Source organism: Lepidochelys kempii, chromosome 6, assembly GCF_965140285.1.
Source record: "Lepidochelys kempii isolate rLepKem1 chromosome 6, rLepKem1.hap1, whole genome shotgun sequence".
Lineage (NCBI taxonomy): Eukaryota > Metazoa > Chordata > Testudines > Cheloniidae > Lepidochelys > Lepidochelys kempii.
In genome coordinates, this window is record NC_136385.1 from 77469196 (window position 1) to 77490155 (window position 20960).

The 20960-nt window shown below is 40.1% G+C and overlaps 1 protein-coding gene across 6 annotated transcripts in view; it reads right to left on the bottom strand.

Annotated features, from left to right (window-relative positions):
* Positions 1 to 20960, bottom strand: part of SPRED1 (sprouty related EVH1 domain containing 1) — a 122439-nt gene that overhangs the window by 41726 nt on the left and 59753 nt on the right. For all 6 annotated transcript variants that reach the window (XM_073348864.2, XM_073348859.2, XM_073348862.2 and 3 more), the window contains one exon: positions 17990 to 18164. In XM_073348864.2, coding sequence (XP_073204965.1) covers positions 17990 to 18164 — 175 coding nt within the window. The remainder of the gene's footprint in view (positions 1 to 17989; positions 18165 to 20960) is intronic.

A 20960-nucleotide genomic window follows, 5' to 3' on the forward strand; every position in this document is an offset into this window, starting at 1 on the left:
CGGAAGTCTATTTTGAGACAAATGTCCTTTACAGTTGCATTAACCACCTTGCACCGAAAACTAGCATTTCTGGATCGCAAGAATGCTTACACAAGAGACATTAGCAGAGTCAACCTCCAGGCTGCCTATAAATTATAATGCTATTCACAAATCCAGACTGTCACCTGATCAAAAGAAAGGGGGTTTGGCGATTTTTTTTCTTTTGCTAAACTGTTTTATGGAATATCTGTTTTCTATAGTGCTCAATATATTTCTCTATGTGAAATACATATAGATCCCCAACCCAGTTTAGATACTAGGATAAAGTCTAAGTTGCAAGCCCATAGCCAGATATCCAAATTACTCCTGATACCCTACGTAAACCCAAAGGCCCTGTTTTCCCCTCTGTAGCATGGCCAGAAGAAGCAGAATGTCAAGAAAGCCTCCCCCATTTTCTTAAGCCCACAGATGACCCTCTGTGCTAAAGGCAAGTAGTTGGGGATTTTCAGGAGTTCCACTTCCATAAAGCGCTTAGAGATCTTCAGATGAAAAGAGTTATGCAAACTTGTTAGGAATTATGTTCATATGGACCCATGGAGTATCTACTTTTTTCAGCATGTGTCCCTGAAACACCAGCAGATTTCTGGATCGAATGAAGCAACATTATTCCATTTCTATAGTGTCTGGTCTTGCCCATCCAGAGTTTGAGTTGTCTTTCAGCATTAAATTATACCAGTTTTGCCGACACTCTGCAAATTCCCTCATCCCTCTTGTTGGATGGTACAAAGGCCAATGGCAATACATGCAGATGGTGCAGGTAGATAACCTTGATCTCTGGCAGATTTCATGGCTGGAATAAATCAGGAAGGTACAATCTGGTCCCACATCTAAAACAGTACTTAAGACGGTCATCCAAAATTTGAAATTTTCTTTAAAAAGCCCCCAACTCAATATAATGCTATGATATAATTTCCCAAAATAGGAAGAATAAAAGATTTCATCCTAGAGAAGGGAATCGCAGAGAAAGGCTCTTACAGTAATGCTTGGAATCCAGAGAAATAGCATGCAAGAACCAAGCTTCCTTATACTTCCTTACAAATATCTTGGATTCTTCCATTCTTAAAGTGCTTATTAACCTCTCATCTTTCTTAATACAACAGCCCTCCTGGAGAGACGTACAATATTGTGCCACATCCAACAGGATATCTATTTAGGTCCCTGCATATTCTGTGGTTGAAGAATTTTCCCTGATCCAAACAATGCTGCTAAATCATTCTGTAGAACAGGGGTCTCAAACACGTGGCCTGCGGAGTTATTTCCTTCGGGCCGCCACGCTCCCCTCCAGCATCCCTGCTCCTCTGCCTACCTCCAGGCACTTCCCGCTGCCAAGCTTAGCACTTTCCAGGAGGGAACGTGGAGGAACAGGGAGCCGTGCGCCGAGGGGAGGAGGTGGAGAAGAGGTGGGGCAGGGGCAGGGATTTAGGGAAGGGGTTGGAATAGGGGCAGGGAGGGAATGGAGTTGGGGTTTGGACTTTGGCAAAGGGGTTGGAATGGGGCGGGGAAGGGGTGGAGTGTGTGTGGGGGGGCTTTTGTACCTTTATATGAAAAGGTGCCAGCGATGCAGCCCTTGGGCCAATGTAGACGTCCTCATGTGGCCCTCGTGGTGATTTGAGTTTGAGATCCCTGCCGTAGAATCTAAAAGTTTTCCTTAAAATAGGTACTACCCATGTTTCTGATGATAAACTTGGTTCATGTTTCCCGGGTTACGTCAATGCAATTTTATCTTCCCAAGCCTGCAGATATCCTGAAACATGTAGTGTGGAGGTGTGAACTGGCCTGCTCATAGTAAATGATTAACTCAAACCTAAATAAGACAATCTAAATATCAATACCTATTTCTCTACTCTGCTTTTCCTACAATCCTGAATTGCCTGTTCTGATGCTTTCCAGGGGCACTCAGGGTTATGAGGCAGCTCACTATCACCCATCCATAGTGTAAGGACTGTGTCTGCAGTGGGTCAGCTCCATGACTCCATCAAGAAATCCCTGGGTCACACTTACAGATGTCATGCTATTGTTTGCACCTCTAAAGTGGCTATGATTCCAGCTTCCCTACCTCCTGCTCCTAACCCTGTGTTATACATGTCATTTTAAAAAAAAAACAAAAAACAAATATCTGTGGTATACTAAAATATGAAGATGTGGGCATAGTCCAAAAACTGGGTTTAACAGGGGCTACTGTTCTGATTATTCATTTTGATACTGAATAAAAACCCTCCACTAGAATACTCAGTTGAAGCTGATGCAGAATTCTCAGTTTCATACACCATAATCCAAGGACCTTGCTCACAGAAGTTAGGTTGCATTTGTCATATCATACATATAATTTTGCATCTATTTGGTATAATACTTTTTTTAAAAGATACAATTATTGATTTGAATTTTCTGAGTAATTTTTTTGTTTTTAAAAAGGATGATTTATTACTCTACCATTCCAGAAGCTAAATATTTATACTTTCAGATAAGATGTACATAATTGTTTCCATGATTCTGGCCAGAAAAATGTCATTTTACTACCATCACCTATTGTTACCAGCCTCTAATTCTGCATCACATAATACTTATTATTTTTCCCTAGTAGAATGTGTGCATATATATTCAAGAGACAGCATGCACGTGTACATGTGTGCTGTGAACAGAAAATATTGCTTGCTAAATTATCATGCATCCCACCTAGTTTAGATTTTCAACCTAATTAACATTTCATTGGTTTGAATGCCATAATCTCATAACAGTTACAGCAGAGAACCTATAGACTTCATGAGAACACACAATGGACAAAACACTAAAAGGCTACAGAAATAAAGCTATTATACTTTTTAAAAAGTACAAACAGAATATTACTTCTGTGTAGTGCAAGTCAGAACAATTTTATATCAGGAGCATATGCAGTCTCAAAGTAATAGTTTAGACCCTAGAAGCAGAATATTAGCAGAGATTAATAAATTCTTAAGTACAGTAACAAAGTGATGTGGTTTTCCTTTCTATCATTATAAAAAGCAACATTAATTGTGTGTGTCTTTAATTGCCATTCTCAAAACTTTGCTTAAAATTGGCAAAGGTGTTTGAAGCAAGTTTTGATCAGAGTAAGCAAGTCTAGACTGAAAAATTCACGCTTTCAAACAGTTTAATTTATTTTACACAAGATTAACACTCAAGATACCTGTATTACTGCACAGAAAAAATTTTCAGTGAGTATAAAAAGACATTTGGTGTACACCTCCTTTTTGATATGATTAACTGAAAACTTCTATCTATTAGGAAGCTAATTAAGCAAGTTATAAACTCTAATTGGCTTCCAGCTGTGCTAACAAATTATATCTTTATATGTAAGTAGATACTGTCCCATAATAGATCACAAAGGGCTCAACCCTGCAAACACGTATGCATGTAATTTTACTTGTGTGAATAGTCCCACTGAAATCAATAGTATAAATGAAGCCCTCTATCTATTTTCAAAAAATCACTAAAATGTGGGAAAGAAAAAGGAAAGCAGAGAGGTTTTACTTTTTGGGGAAATAGTAGGCACATGCAAGAGAACAAACAGTGACCCACTATGCTATTACAGCAATCTACCTACAATCATGGGCTACAATTATATGCAGCAGAAAAATACTTAGGTTTGCAGGAGAGATGTCACCTTGGCCAAATGTGGCTAACACCAATGCCAGGACATCTTCTGTTGTGTTACACCAGTAACTGCCACAATCGGCAGGGCCTACTTGGTAGGATCATGTAACTACAGTCTTGTTTAAAATGTGCATTAGACCTTGCTACAACCAGTTAATTTCTAAGGACTAGAAAGTCAGACACCCTTATTCATGCTGAGCACCTTAGTCCTTGAGTAGCCCAACTGATTTCAAGATGCTCCCAATTCATGGGGACTTCTTTGGGTGGGGTGCGATTGTCTATAGTGCATTTATACAACCCCATGTAAGGAAAGGCTCATGGTTTGAAGACTGAAGCCACCTATGCGAGTCTCCAAGGGAGGGTAGGGGAAAGAGAAATCCTGTGCCAGTCTCTGTCCTTCTGTTTAGGGGACTAAGGCCTTCTGCAGATTGAGATTATAAGAAGGATGATGACAGGGTGCTAAATCCTCTTCTTGGGGCTAGGGTGACCAGATGTCCCAATTTTATAGGGACTGTCCCGATTTTTGGGGCTTTTTCTTATTTAGGCACCTACTACCCCCCACCTCCTGTCCTGATTTTTCACACTTGCTATCTGCTCATCCTACTTGGGGCACATGAAATGGGAAGACCCCTTTTGGAATCCATACTTTGTTTCAATCTCCTTCAGCTCTGCAGAAAATGCAAAAAAGTTGCTCTAGAAGAAAGCCCAGAGAGAAGGAAAGTGTTTCCATTTGCTTCTCACATGGATTGTGTTGTAGGAGGAAAGAGATGTCTTTGTAGAAGAAAACAACAACTCCTGAAGCAAGCCTCCTTCTCTCTGGGTTCACAAGAAGGAGAGGTTTGAAGATTTTCTAGATAGAACAAAAAATTAAACCCCTAAGGGAAGGCACCGCCTCATGACTCTGCATTTTGGGCGCAGCCTTCTCTGATCCTCTGGAGACAAACATTCCCCGTATGGCACCACTCTGTTTTGCTTCCCCTTTAGAGTAGCCCTCCAGACAGGATTAAGAAAGGGCTGCCTTCTTGCCTGCAGATTTGTATTGATGAGAAAAGCCCCACGGGGGCGGGGCGGGAGGGAAGAGCTCAAGAAGGAAGATTCTACTGTTCCACCCAAGAAAAAATATAGCCAAAGAGTTTAGGCAGACTGTGGAGGGGCTTAAAGCAAGAGACACAGACTGCACCCAAAGTGGGAGGTTTAGGCCATCTGATCCCCCCATCATATAGTACTGACTCCTACTCTGGGTGCTCAGAGTAGTGCTTCATCTACAGACATTTTGGAAGTCAGAAATCTACTCTGTTTGGTAGTGATGCTGGGAACATCAATTCAGGCATCTTAGAGCAGGACTTGCTCTGGTTCTTCAAAGGCAAATTAGCCACAACCACTCAAGGGGCAGAAGGGCTTACTGAAGGCAATATCTTGTCTAAGGCAGTGTGTGCTTTATTTTGCAATGGGGAGGGGACTGAGACAAACCCCAGGGGGAAACCTGGGGAGGGACCAAGTTCCTGACCACACAAGACACAAATCTCTGAGTCCATCCAGGCCCTGAGGGGTGAAGAGAAGCTACCATAGACTTATGACTTGCTCTTATGAGTTTATCTGCCACGTGACAGTGAGCAGAGTATACTAGGGACTGAATTTATGGAGAGAGAATAGGGGGCGGCACCCTTGTTCCTGAGAAGGGCTCCTCTAGAAGCACAGCTACCATTTGTTTAAAAATTAGTTTTGTTGCTTCAGCTGATTTGGCTCTGCAGCTGGTGCACCAAATCTGCCTTCTGAGAGCTACGGAAGCAGAATAAAAATTGGCTGGGTCTTCAGGGGTTGGGCTACTTCCCTTCCTGCCAGTCAAGATAGATAAATATCCATGATTTCTATGTGTATGTTTCTAGTTCTTCACTTTCTTCCCATTTTATTCTCTTAAATGGGAACATTTTTTTGTTTATTTCATTTAATTGGTAGCAGATTTTTAGAATTTTTTTCTCTTCACATTTAAATAAAATGCCCAGGTTTGCTGAGAAAGACAAGTCCATGGCCTCATTAAAATCTTTATTATGATAACATTAACGGAAAAGACAAAACAGATTAGCAAGTGACTTGTGCTTTGTTTTCAACTGACACCATATGCCAATACCTTGAACTTCTAGCGATCATGCTGAAATACTTTAACCAAGCCATACTCCTTCAGGATTTGCAGCATATAGTCAATAGGACTTGTGCTCTTAAAAGCACATGAAAATCCTACCTTTAGGTGTCTAACTCCGGGATAGAAGCCTAACATTAGCCTTCTATTTTTGAAAATTTTGGGCTATGAAAGAAAAACTTCAGACTAACTGTTAATGTATTGGAAGACTAAATAACTTTTCACTGTTAACACCAAGTCAATTTTGATTTGAAGAGCTTTTAATAAAAATACAATTATAGCTTATGATGCTGAAAACACTTATGCACATGCTTAACTATAAGCACGTGCTTAGTCTCACTGAAGTCAACTGATCTATTCAAGTAACAAACATTATCTGCCCGCCTTAGCATTTGGAAGATTAGGGCCTTATTTTTCAATATTTTGTTTTTTGTCTATAGCGATTTTGTAGCAGTCAAGTAAGATATCCCAGCTATAGTGGCATTTTTAAAAATTATAAATGGTGGTTTTAAAAAAGTTTTATTATACACTTTATTCTCAAGATGCAATAGAACAAATTTCCAAATTAGATTCACAAAATCCTCAAACTCATCTAAATTACTCCACCCTGTAGCAGAACGCTGAAGACCCACTCAAAGTTCTGTCTCATACTACTGTCCACAGATATGTTTACTAGCCATTTACAATAAACCCTGTAAAAGAAAAAACCACTTCCTATTTGTAATACTGTTTTCCCACAGTTGTGTATTTGCTCCTTGTTATTAGAACAAATAGTAGCATTTATTTTCTGAAGAACATTTAGTATGAAAAGATAACAAATCATGTAATTTATTTTCTATCTAGTAACAGTAAACAAGATAAATCAAACTTTGGAGACACAACCCAGTGTCCTGCTTAAAAAAATTTTATTTTAGCATAATTAAACAAACTGTAATGAGAGGAAGTTAGTCACCTTGTGCAGTAATGACGGTTCTTCGAGATGTGTCCCCCTACGTGTGCTCCACTTTAGGTATATGTGCGCCCCTGCACCTCTAATTGGAGATTTTTGCTAGTAGTGTCCGTTGAGCCCGTGCATGTGCTTTCCCTCCCTAGTAGTCTGCATCAAGGCTATCTAGCACTGTGTTGACGAACCTCCTTCACTTCCTTCTCCACCCCAGAGCCCTATAGAGAACTCCGAAGTAGAGGGGAGGAGGGCAGGTTGTGGAGCACCCATAGGGACACACATCTTGAAGAACCATCAGTACTGCACAAGGTGAGGGACTTCCTCTTCTTCAAGTAGTGTCCCTATGAGTGCTCCACTGTAGGTGACTCCTGAGCAGCACCCACCACTGGAGGCTGGGACTTCGGAATGGAGTCTGTTACTACAGAGAGTACTGTGGAGTCGAAGACAGCATCGGGAGCCAAATCTTCAGTGATCACGTAATGTTCTACAGAAGTATGGGCAGACGCCCAAGTCATTGTTCTACAGACTACTGAGATATCTCTATCTTTAAGGTATGTAACTGAGGTAGAAATTGACCTCATGGAGTGCGTATGGACTCTGGATGGAAGCAGGTTGAGCCCTGGATAACACTGATTAATGCAACCAGAGACCCATTTGGATAGTCTTTGAGCCAATATCACAGAGCTTTTAGATCTTTCTGTGGATGAAAGGAAGAATTTGAGGGATTTCCTGAAGTCCTTAGTCCTGTCCAAGTAGAATGCTAGTGTCCTTCTAACATCTAGCATATGCAGAATCATCTTCCTGTTGTCACAATGTGCTTCTGGGGAAAAAAACAGGGAGATAGAGCTGTTGATTCATATGGAAAGTGCAGAGAAAGTAGGGAAAAATTTGGGATATGGCCTTAGAGTTACTTTGTCTTTAAAGAAGGCCATGAATGATGGGTGAGCCATCAGGGCCACTATTTCTCCTATGTGCCTAGCTGAAGTGATGGCAATTAGAAATACTGTCTTCATGGACAGGTGTGAGAGACAACAAGTTGCCATGGACTCATAGGGAGATCTAGTAAAAGCCCTGAGAACTATATCTTGAAGCACTTCCGAGTTCAGTACCCACTCATGGTCGTGACACAAATTCCGACAGACTGTCGGCTGTCACGTTCTGTATCCCTGGTAGATAGCTGAGAAGAGCATGTTGTGATGGATGCACCAGTTCCAAAGTTCGAGTGCTTCCTTGCAGAGTGATATGGAAGGTCACTTCTGTGGAAGGCCATTTGCCCTGAACCTTGTAGATGTGCAGGTGAGCTCCCCAGCCTATTAAGGAGGAATCTGCCCCAAGGTGGGGAGTGTGTAGCGGGAGGAATACTCTTGCTTGTACTGCATCAAGATTGGTGCTGATTAACCCCAGTACAACGACTGGAGTTTGTGTGCCGCTACAATGAAGATAATCTTGGAGAATACCTTGGGCAGAGCAGTCTGCACTGTTAGTGGTCCTGCCCCAAAGGTAAACTGTAGGAAATCTCCTGTACGATGGTTGTACTGTGATATGGAAGTAGACATCTTGTAGGTGGAGGGCTGGAAATCACTCTTCCTGCTCTAGAGCTGGAATAATGGCTGCTAGTGTGACCATCTTGAACGTCCACGCGTCCCGTATTTGTTTAATGCCCTTAGATCTAGAATGGGCCTCCAACCTCCTTTCGCCTTTGGGAAATCAGGAAATAATGAGAGTAAAACCCCTTGCTACTGAGTTGCACCGAGACTGGTTCAATGGCCCCTAGGCACAACAAATGATATATTTCTTGATGAAGTAGATTCTCATGAGAAGGGTCCCTGAAGGGGAATAGGGAAGGAGAGTTGGAATGGGGGCCACGATGAGAGATCAGGGAAATGACTTCCTCTTGGCCACTGTCAGACTTGTCACTGGGTAAGGGTAGCACTGACTGGGGTTTTGACGGGTACACAGCCTGATGACAAGAATGATTCTGGGTGCCAGAATGTGCTCGGTACTGGGGTCCTGGTACCAAGTAATGGGGATTGCAGTTCTTCCCCAGCCATCACGTCTCCAGGGTACCAGAGCTCATGTGGTACGATGGGCTCACTTGGTACCACGGAGCAGTGTCTACGGTACTTTTTTGGTATTGGTGGTTGAGAAGGGGCAGAGCACTCCTTGGATGAGTTTTGTTGCAGCTGGTACAGAAAGTTTTGTCGATGCCACTCTTTTAGCAATGGTATGGTAATTGTCTTTCCCTGGGTACTGGGGCCACAGGTCTCCAGGGTACCAGGGCTCATTTGGTACCGCGGGCTCACTTGGTACCGGAGAGGAATGTCTGTGGTATGTTGTCAATACCAATGGTTGGGAAGGTGCAGAGCACTCCCTACATGGGAGTTTTGTTGCACCTGATACCAAAAGGTTTTCCTCTGTGCTGTTCTTTTTGAGACGGTACAGTAATTGTCTGTCTCCTTAGGGGGTGGTACCATTGCCTCAGAGCCTGACTGCCTGAGCCCCTGGCTTCTCCAGGCGGTGTAGCTGGTGCCACAGAGCAGACTTCATAGCAGAGGCTCCTTTCTGGGTACCGTGCTTCAGAGTTATTGTTGCTGTCGGTACCGAGGTGACCGCCCTGGGGAGCCGCTCCGGCTGGCCAACTACTCAGAGCCTATGCGTTTCTGGTGCTGTTGGTACTGTGGTGGCCGCACTGGGGAACCCCGCTGTCTGGCCAATGACTCGGAGCCCTTTTTATGAGCCTTCACAGGGAGAGTCTGCTGTTTTTTTTCCATGACTCTATCCCCTTTCAAGTTAAAGACTCCGGGGATGATCTGGGGTCACCACCAGAGTCTCCTGGAGGTTGAAGTACCTTCGCCATAAGGAGCAGTTTTAACTTCTGCTCCACAGTTCCTGCAAGACTGCTGTTTTAGTTGTGGCAGGTGAAGCACTTCTGTGAAACTCTCACAGGCACCAGACACTGTGTGAGCGTCTGGCCATTACAGGAATTGACTCCTTGCAGGACAGGTGCCTCTGGCGCAGGGAGAGCCGGACATGCCCCTGGGCAGGGGGCTATCATCCTCTAGCAGTGGGGAATGCAGAAAAAGGTCTTCTTTACGCCTCTTCTCCCCCCCCCTTTTTTTAAGCTGAAAAAACTTAAGAGGCTACTAAACACCTGGGGGTAGGGGTGGGCATACTCTCAGAAAGAAAAAGAACTTTAGTTTCCTGCCCTGTCTTCTTCATTTTTCCTTTAATCCCAAAGGAGTAAATATATAAAAAGGAAACACTAACTGTCATAAATGTAAAGGGAAGGGTAAACCCCTTTAAAATCCCTCCTGGCCAGAGGAAAACTCCTCTCACCTGTAAAGGGTTAAGAAGCTAAAGGTAACCTCGCTGGCACCTGACCAAAATGACCAATAAGGAGACTAGATACTTTCAAAAGCTGGGAGGAGGGAGAGAAAAAAAGTGTTTTTTGGTATGTGTCTGTTGGTATGCTGCTTTACCGGGGATAGAACAGGAATGGAGTCTTAGACCTTTTAGTAAGTAATCTAGCTAGGTATGCGTTAGATTATGATTTCTTTAAATGGCTGAGAAAAGAATTGTGCTGAATAGAATGACTATTTCTGTCTGTGTGTCTTTTTTTTGTAACTTAAGGTTTTGCCTAGAGGGGTTCTCTATGTTTTTGAATCTAATTACCCTGTAAGATATCTACCATCCTGATTTTACAGGGGGGATTTCTTCATTTCTATTTACTTCTATTTCTATTAAAAGTCTTCTTGTAAGAAAACTGAATGCTTTTTCATTGTTCTCAGATCCAAGGGTTTGGGTCTGTGGTCACCTATGCAAATTGGTGAGGATTTTTTACCAAACCTTTCCCAGGAAGTGGGGTGCAAGGGTTGGGAGTATTTTGGGGGGAAAAGACGTGTCCAAACTACGTTTCCCAGTAAACTCAGTTAGAGTTTGGTGGTGGCAGTGGTTATTCTAAGGACAAAGGATAAAATTAATTTGTACCTTGGGGAAGTTTTAACCTAAGCTGGTAAAAGTAAGCTTAGGAGGTTTTCATGCAGGTCCCCACATCTGTACCCTAGAGTTCAGAGTGGGGGAGGAACCTTGACACTAACTATTAAGGAAAACAAAAAACAAAAACTACTTACTTATGCTAATGACGCAGATAAGGAAGGGACAACTGCTCGCTCTGAGGCCAAAGGGGTTGAGTGCTAGATAGCCTCATGGCAGACCACAAGGGAGGGAGAGCACATGTGCGGGCTCAACAGACACTGCTAGCAAAAATCTCAGATTAGAGGCGCAGGGGCGCACATACACCTAGCGTGGAGCACCCATTGGGACACTATTCAAAGAAAAAGAAATAGTTCTATGTATTTTAGCATGCAAACTTACAGTTTAGCAGCTTTTGAATTTAATTAGCATTCTGGAACAAGTACGCCCGTTAATATCTTTCCAACTTCTAGTTAGAAGAGACTGAAAAACAGGATGGAGTCTCCTAAAGTGCTGGATTTATATACTGAGGTATAGTGCGCCTTCTTTATACAAATGCATCCCTGCATCTCTCAAATTAATCAAAAATCCTTTTTTTCCAGAAAACATGTCACCTATTCCATCTGTCACTTCTGATGGGTGAACCAAATTAAGCCAGCCTCCTCTTTTTACTTTTATACTGGATTCCACTACAAGGAAGAACTGGAGAAATGTGCAAGCCATAACAGAAAATCACCATAATTAAACAAAAAGCCAAATTAGTTGTCACGCATTCTCATTTAACAAATAAGATTTACAGAATTCGAAAACCTTGAAGCTTTATGCTAATATATATTTAATGACAAATATGTCTCTCTTTACACAGGCTAACAGAGAAGCAGACCTGACCATGTTAAAGTGGAGTGTAATTGTTCCAAGTAGACTGGATGGAGACAGATCTAGGTAAGTGATTAACAAGCAGTCCTCAGACTTACGTGGGATGCCACTTACAACGCATTTCAATTGACTGCCTGTTTCGTCCCTACAACGCTTGATTTGCATAAAGTTTGCTTGAAATCACCCCCTGGTTGCATTATAGTAGTATGGAGCTGGCAGGGATCGCTTCTGATTGGCTTTGAGGCAGCAGGGTAGCTGCCAGGTTGCATTGCCACTTGTTTTTGATTGGCTCCTGGCCCCGGGCTTGCCAATCAGAAAGCTTGAACAGTGATTGGCTGAGGCTCAGCATTTGTGCTGTTCTCCCTGCCTTTCTGAGCCTATGTTGCCAGCATTCTGAACATCATATGTGAGTTTATATGTTTATTTGAATGCTGTTTACAAAATATAGTGTACAGTAAATACATTGATGTTGCAACATTAGTCATCTATAATTCATTTAGTACAAAAATCTGGGTTATTGTGGTGAAAATAGTGTATCAAGCCTGTGTTATGGAACCAATCCTCTGCTTCATACCATTGATTCCTATGGGGAAAGCGGTTCTGACTTACAACAGTTCGACTTACAACACAATTCGTTCCTCGAAATTGCATTGTAAGTCCGAGGACTCCCTGTAATAAAGGAGGAAGTGTGTAATTATGTCTAGGGTATTTTGTGAGACTACTTTACATTCCAAAAGAGATCTATACAAGCTGGGTAAAGTTGTCCAGTTGCAAGCCTCCTTTTCCTCTCCTAAATTAAATCAATATTCTTGTTGCCACCACTTTGACTTCTTTCCTAAACTACTATCATGCTGTTTGTCAATATCATGCAACATTTTAAACATATTATTTAGAGAGATTGCACTGAGTTTCTTAAATTGACCATCACATGCAATTCTGAAGGCTCTACATAGGATCCAGCTAAAGTTTGTTCATCACTAATCTTTAAGTTCTTGAGTAATTAAAAGGATCTTCAAAGTTAAGAATTCAGTTCAGAATAATCGGTAATTGCTTGCTAAATGCTTTCTATTTAGTGAGGTTACTTTAAGATAAGCTTTCCTGTCTACAATTTAATTGGTCAATCCACACTCATAAATAATTCTAATAAACCCTAACAATGTAAATGTTAAAAAAAAAAATCAATCCAGGCTGCCTGCTAGAAATACTCGCAATTCATACTGATCATATATTTATGCTATCAATAAATGAGCTTCTTTTCAAGTTAATAGCAAATTACAGACAAAGCAAACACTCTAGCCTGCTTTAAATCAGAAGATAAAAAATGAAAATAAGACAACAATTTCATGGGAGTAAAACAGAAGAAGACTAATTTAGGAAGACTGTATATATTCATGAAGGTAAAAAAACACAAACTTCTGAAAATTCTACTTTCCATAGGCCAAGAATTCATATGGGTAGGATGGGAATGATATTGGAAAGGAAGCCATAGTCACTTGTGCCCCAATCCTGCAAAGACTTACACAAATGTTTAAAAACTTTAAGCACAAATAATCCCACTGAATCTTATAGGATTACTCATATGCTTAAGTCTTTGCAGAGCTATAGCCTTAATAACCAAAACATTACAGGACATACTATGCAAAGCTAAAATAGTTAGTCTTTCCCAGAAATCGTAGAGACAGACTAAATAAATATATATATTTGCTGTATCCAAAGATTATTTAAAAACAAACTGAAAATATAATTAAGAGGCCCACTTTAAAATTAAAGACTAAATATCGTATTGAAGAGATTCAGGTTTGAAGATCTCAGCTGCAAGAACACATACTGAAACTTTCTTGGAGACACTAATGCCATTCAGTGACCATATAAAGTAAATTTTGAAGTGTATAAAACAATGCTTCTGGAAAATTTAAACTAATTTGCTTTTGAAAAAACCACCATCTTGCATCCTATGCAGCCATCATCATAATTATAGTTATATATAACTATTTCTCAAAATCAGAAGTTGATAAGGATATTCTAATCTATATTAGAAAAAAAAAAGGATTTTGTGAAGGATCCCACAATTCCTATGTCACTTGTTCCACTTTGAGTCACAGTGGTCTCTACAGGCTCTTTTGTGGAGGAAGACTGAGGCTTTCTCCATTCCTTTGAGTTTAACAGTTGTGGTGTCCAACTTTCTTGACTTAAGGACACAGTTCTGTTTCCTGTCAGAGCACTAGCAAATAACTTGATAGGGACAAGACAACCAAATCTCAACTCTGTTCAGATTTAAAAACAAAACAACACACTTCTTGTCCATTTGAAGAAAAGAGAAGAGAATGGGCCAAGACTTACATGCTTGAACATAGAATCTACGATAAGATCCTTCAAACTAGCAACTACACAAATTTTAGCAACGTAGGAAGGAGGTTAATCTAACAGCTCTTAGCATCATCCGTTTGTTCCTTGATTCTAAGGGTATGTCTACACTGCAAGTAAGCCTGTGCTTGAGCCTGGGCTGAAGCCTACTCCCCACATCTACACTGTAATTACACTAACCCAGGACTCGACAGGGCTGGAGGGTCCAAGCTCAATTTAAGCCACTACCCAAGGTCTGAGCCCTGTTGCTTTGCAGTGTTGACGCAGCCCCCTTGACTTGGGCCTGGGAGTCAGCTGGAAGTATCCCACAATTCTATAGGGATACTTCCTTAGTCCTCTCTATCCCAACAATCTGAAATCCAACCTATTGAAAACAGAATAGGTTTTCCACCTCCACCCTTTTGCAAAGAGCAGCAGTTCAAGTGAGCATTAACTCATTCTCTTCTGATCACTAATCTGAAAGCTTGCTATCAAAGAGCCTCCTGGTTTTGGAATGGAGAGCAAACTGATCAAGACTTTTGCTTAGTGAGCTGCTTCCTGGTAATGTGCAGGGAGGGCAGTCACGTGTCTCAGTCCCAGGGCTAGAGTGGCCACATTTCTGGGGGCCCTAGGGACTCTGGGATATGGTTACTTTGACTTGGGTCTGTGCATTGCAACATGGACACCAGACCACCAGGTTCAAGCAGGGGTTAGAAAAGTCTTAACATAGGGTTAAAATACAACGGAGATGCTCAAGCTCAGGCTCACCTAACGAGGGTCAGCTGACTCAAGCCCCATTAACCTTGGGCTTACATTGCAGTGTAGACATACCTTAAAAGGCTGTCTTACAGTGTGCTACAGTTCCTCTGATTAAATACTGTCTGAGGATGTCCCCACCTACCCTAACTACTAGCTGGATATGGGGTCATTTATTTTATCCTAACAGTTATCCTAAATCACCTAAGGTATCAGATCTTTCTGGTTGAGTCACTAAATTAGCTTTTGATTACCGCAGCTTTCCTTTGAAGTCAGGGACAATACAAATGTACAGCTCCCTTCTACTCGCTTACCAAACATCTATCCCCATAATTACCTACACAGCAACTCCTTTTCCAAGCTGTATCGGTATCTGTATTTTACAGGAACTTCTCACATCGTTTGCTCAGACTGCACTGGAAACAAACTTCTTGCCTGCATTCTAGTTATCTTCCTCATTCTACTGGAATTCATTTAAAGAGGCACCTTCCCTAGAACTTAAGTAACATCTAAGTACAGGTGTAGTCAGGTGTACGTCAGTAGTACAGAAAAAAAATATAGTATTGAAATTGGTGATGGGGTGCACACACACACGCATACATTCAGATTAATCAACTTTTGGTGGATGAGATTCCAGAAAACTAGATAAGGGGTCTGCCCTCCAGGACCAGAGCGTGCTCATGCCAAATGCAAAACCTCACTACCTTCTCAGTGAAGCGGATACCAAATAGATCCACATAAGGCAGGAACCAAAAAATTTGGTCCAAACAAAAACAAACAAAAACACAATACAACTGATTTAATTTCCAACGCCCCACCTCACATCACCTTGGTAAGTCTGTCCATTTGCTACTTTTGAAATGGGCTTAACCAGTTCTAAAGGTTGTAGTTTGATGTTTGAGTAAATAGTAAATTTGCACTTTATTTTCAGTTTGAATACAGAGTAACCACTAAAACAGATTTCCAAGGGACGTGGTGAATCCTCCATAATTTTGTGTACTGAATTCAGTATTAGATGGTTTTCTAAAACACATGCTTTGGTCCAACCACATGATGTTGGGTACATTACAGGAAATTACCTGTGTTATGCAGAAAGTTCAATTATATGATCATAATGATACCATCTGGTCTAAATATCTGTGATCCTACAACATGAAAAACCAGAAAACGAAAAACAAAAAACCCCAAAACCAGTACTGGGTGAATATTTTCTTTTTATATCCCTCCCCCCTAAATTCCTGAACAGGAACTGAAAGACCTCTTTGTGCTCTAGAACCAGAATGAGAGAGAAGGTCAGAGAGGATGTGTCTTGGGACTGCATGAGGAATCTCCCCAATTTAGAAAGCACAGCTTCTGGACATACTACCAGCAAAGGAAGAGAAAAGTTTCAGACCTCCTATGTGAGGAACAAGTTTTGAGATGTCAGGACTTTGGAGGAGAAGCTGTTTCAAATGGTAGCCTCTCTAGCTCATGAAACTGGGAGCAGAGGATAGAAAGGACTGTTCAGGCAGAGTCTAAGACGACTATGGCTGCTTGCAAAGCCAGAGAAAAGGATTCAAAGATTCTTGTAGCAAGCTCTCCATTATCTGGTCTGCAAACAACTCTCTGGAGATGCTTCCTGCTCCAGTCACTTCAATGGAGATTTTTTTTGTGTTGAGGGAAGTACTGATTGAGATAAGGAAAAAAGAGTCATTCCTGCAGTCTGAAGATAATTTAACTGACTTGTCCACATGACTATAGTATGGCTGGATTAACTTTGAAAATGGATTTTCCCTTTTGAGTGGATCATTGATTTCATAATCTTTATCAGAGAATCTAAGATTTGGAACAACTGCTCTGATCTTCCTACACATTTTTAAGAGCTTCTTTAGATGAGAGAGCAACGGGCTGAAGGCTCTTTATTTGTTACAGGGGAGTGAATAAGATTCACCAAGTTTGTCAACTTCAGTACTGGTATTCACCAAGTTTGTCAACTTCAATACTGCTATCTTTTCCTTCATGCTGAACTAGTCCAAGGATGATGGGGAAAGTTTGCCCTCTTCCACGGATGACTGACTTCTGAAGAGCTGATGGATCACCAAAGCTCACCAAGAAACTCCTTTTAACTGCTTTTCCCTTTTTGGTCAAGTCACCCCCTTTTATTCAATCAAAATAGCATGTTGCAGAGAGGGATCTGGCTGACAGCCTAAGCATGTCACAGGTTGCATTGTGCAGGGGGAAAAAGAGAGAGTGCTACTTTGATGGAATTTAGCACCGTATTTAAATTTAGAGTTTATGGCGGTCTGGTCAGAGGCTGGTTAGAACTAGGAAAAAAGGTGTGTGAGAAAAAAATCTAAACAACGTGGGATCACTAATACCCTCAGCTTCTGAGCCTGCTGGGTGCTGGACAGTGGGAGGCGGAAGAGGGTCCAAGGCTTTCAACAGGGTTTAGGAACCAACCACCACTTGCCATGGGGATGGTGACAGCATCATAGGACCTCCTTCCTAACAGCTGAGATAAAGGCAGAAAAGTTATCAGTACTGATGGAGGAGCAGGTATTCACATGTGAGAATTAGCAACACAGATCTAAAAAGCAATTCTATCTTTTATCCTAGAAGGAAACTGCACATTTCATGCATGTAAGAGATGAAACTCTTTTAAAGAGTTCATAGTCCTGAAGTTTGGACTGCAGGGGTGTAAAATGCAGCATGCACTAGCATGCTGCACTGTAATTCCGCTTGGTGGTTTTCAGGCAATGCAATGTTTTCTAGTATTTATTTTATCAGAGTCCAGACAGGTTATTTTCAAGCAATAACTAAAGAAACTACCTTAGTATAAGTGCAAAATTTGACCCAGAATAAAATGTTTCTAGTACAAGATGGAATTCCTTCTGTACTTTTCTTTTTAAAAATAAACTTCAAGAATATTGCATGCTTGTACTTTTCTACTTTCCAGCATTTTGCTGACTTCACTGATTTTGCCAGTGCACAAACAGAAAAGAGAGGTTAGTTTGAAACTCTATTAGAAAGACAGAGGGGAGAAAAACTAATTGTTTGCCAAAAAGTGTATTTTTGAACTTCTGAAAGGGCAACACTTAATTTTAGAGATACAGGAAGAAAATTTAAAGAATCAAAAAATAAAATACTTGCTCTTTTAGGCATATGAATATTTAGAAAGTGTAAAATCATGCAACAAAGAGTGGAAACAACTATAGCTAAGAAGTTTAATTATTCTGTAGAACAACAACATGTAAGTGTTACTTTTAGGCTCTATCAAGTTATACATATGTTGTATTCATAATGTGATTTGTTACCGTTTTATCCCTGAGTCGTTCTCCGTGGATAAGAAAATCAGCACAGCTGTTCTCTTCCTGACGAATGACTTTGAAGATCGTAACACAGCTTAGTCCACCTCCTCCAAGTGGTAACCATCCACCACTTGAGTCATCCCGGGTCATCACCACAGCTCGCACTCTTGCATAACTATTACTGAAAGAGATGCAACATGAACAAATTAGTTTTTCCATAAACACAAAATGACTGAGCACCTAATCTTATTTGAAATACCAAGACCACCTTAATAAAAAATAAATGGCTGTTAAGTGCTTTCTAGTTCACAACTGAAAAGAGAGCAGATGCTACAATCTGGAAATCTGCCCAATATTAAAACTGACTTTTAACATGCTTTTATTTTAAATCTAACTTTAAAAAATTGTTTTGTATGCCTCTCCTTTTCCTTGGTCACTTTCGATATAATTTCTTGTGGTAAATATCTGGTGATCAGAGACATTAGGAAAGAAATCTTACCAGCCAACATTAGTCTTAGTAAAGACACAAATGGATTTAGAAACCATATATTTAATGGTCTAACTATATCTAGGAAGCATCACTTTTGACTGAAGACTAACTATAAAGTGAGTCAGGTTTCCACTATCAGTTGGACAGAAAAGTAAACAAATGAGAAAGGGCTTGATCCTGCTCCCACTGAAATCAGAGTAGGAACAGGCCCTAAGCTAGGAAACCTGTTTTTTTTTTCCAGTTTGCTTTACAAACTATATGTTTTCACCAGTTTCATAACTTATGTTTATAAGCAATAAATAAATAAATAAATAATAAAAGTAGCGGGTATACTACAGGGTCCCATGAAAAAAGAAAATATTAACTGACAATAGATATTCCTGCTGATTGAACTATGCAATTGTTATGAACACCTAAAATTACCTCTTGTACTGAAGTGGCATTTTTAAGAGAGTACTAGACTTATTTTAGGACCATTTGCTCCCAACATCATCTTTTCTGTTTGATACATGATGAAATTTACTTACATTTTATATAGCTCTTTCGAAATACTGTAAAGCAGAGAAATGCTAAAAATTTTAATTTAAAAAAGCGTGCTATATTAATTCTTCAAAAGTCTGACAATTTGTTTTGTTTTTTGTTTTTTAAAAAATGGAAATGCTAGTTTATGACCTCCAATTTGCAACTTCTTGTGTTTAAAGGAATTAAAGAGAGCACATGGTTTATCCAGGAACTTGTGTGATTGTCCCATTTGCACAATCATTTATGCACTTTATAAAAAGCAATCCACTATTTTACAAGAAATGAGGACCATTTGTCTGGCTTACACTGGGTTTCAGAAATCAAGTTTGCATAGTTACGCCACCTGAATGATGTTATATGAACTATGAGAACTGAACTAGAAATTTACAAAAAGATATCTGTACAAGAGTACTATTTATAATCAAATGCATCTTTTTGGGATGTGGGAGAATGTTTTATTACACAAACAGTTAAATTTTAACACATTAAGAATTTCTGATATTCCATGCAGATCTTTTCAAACCTTTTAACACACCAAAAGTCATTGTTGGGCTTTCCTGCTTTAACTTGTAATTCAAATAAATAAAATAAGCATTATGATGTAAATATCTAATGATCAAATACATAAAGCTGTGCAAATGGGGCTGTACAAACTGGAAAATGAAACAAAAGTATACAAGATCATTTTAGCTTAGGGGTGACAAATGAAATACAAGTTGTTCACTGAACCTGTGTCTTTCATCGCTAAAAATTGGTAGCTCAAGTAAACATTTGCGGTCTGTGTAATGACACCGATGGGAGCCATTTTAGCACCATCATCAATTAGCAGCCTCTCCTTCACCAGGAACATCCCAAAAAGCATCAAAGCAGCACTGCCATGCACTCACTCATTCTTATATTCCCAGAAGCAGCCAGATGACCAAGTATGAGTCTCAAACTTAATTTTTCACAGTGCAGTATTACTGCGAGTCTAATCATTGGTCTCAGATCTAGATTAAGAGAATTTCAGTTGTAAAGACAAGATCTTAAAGTGTCTGCTTATACATTTAAAATCCATTTGCTTCAGACTTTCCCTGGTCACTGTTCCCCTGGCAGCAATATAAACTGCTCCTTTTGAAGGAAATCAAGGATATTAGGGCTTCCCTGTAAATAAGGGGGAAAAAAGTGTGCAATGCCACAATCTTGTCTGACAAAATATTACATTTCTGCTCTCTTTCCACCAGGCCAACTTCAAAATTTAATGTAAGGAAACTGTAGTTCACAAACCAGCAGAATGCAGTACCTTGAGGGGTTTCAGACTAAAGTTTAGTACTTTCCTTTATATGTTTACAGAAGTACTGCTACTTCCAATGTTACTAATCTGTACTTTTACTATATCCCCAAATACAATTTACAGATACAGAGAACTTCCCTTTGTCCAAAAGCTCTCCAAGTTACAGTAACACCATCTTCACATTTAACCTTATGCTTAATTGTACCATCTAATCAAGTATATTGAACTATGACAACATTCAAACCGTAGACATTTTGATCAACTACTGTGAAATCCATTTATACAACTGATAAAGGCCAATTAGTGCAAGATTCCAATATAAAAATTCCTAACACAAATAAAGATGGTACAGTACATTCACAACCCTTTCATACTAAAATGATGAAAACGTCTCATCCAAACATCAAAGGAATAAACTAGGGCTGTCAAATTATTTTTAAAAATTGTGATTAATCGCAGTTTTAATCGCACAGTTAAACAATAATAGAATACCAATGTAAATTCATTATAAATATTTTTGGATGTTTTTCTACATTTTCAAATATATTGATTTCAATTACGACACAATACAAAGTGTATAGTATTCACTTTACATTTATTTGTATTACAAATATTTACACTGTAATAAAGATAAACAAAAGAAATAGTATTTTTTTCAGTTTACCTCATACAAGTACTGAATTGCAATCACT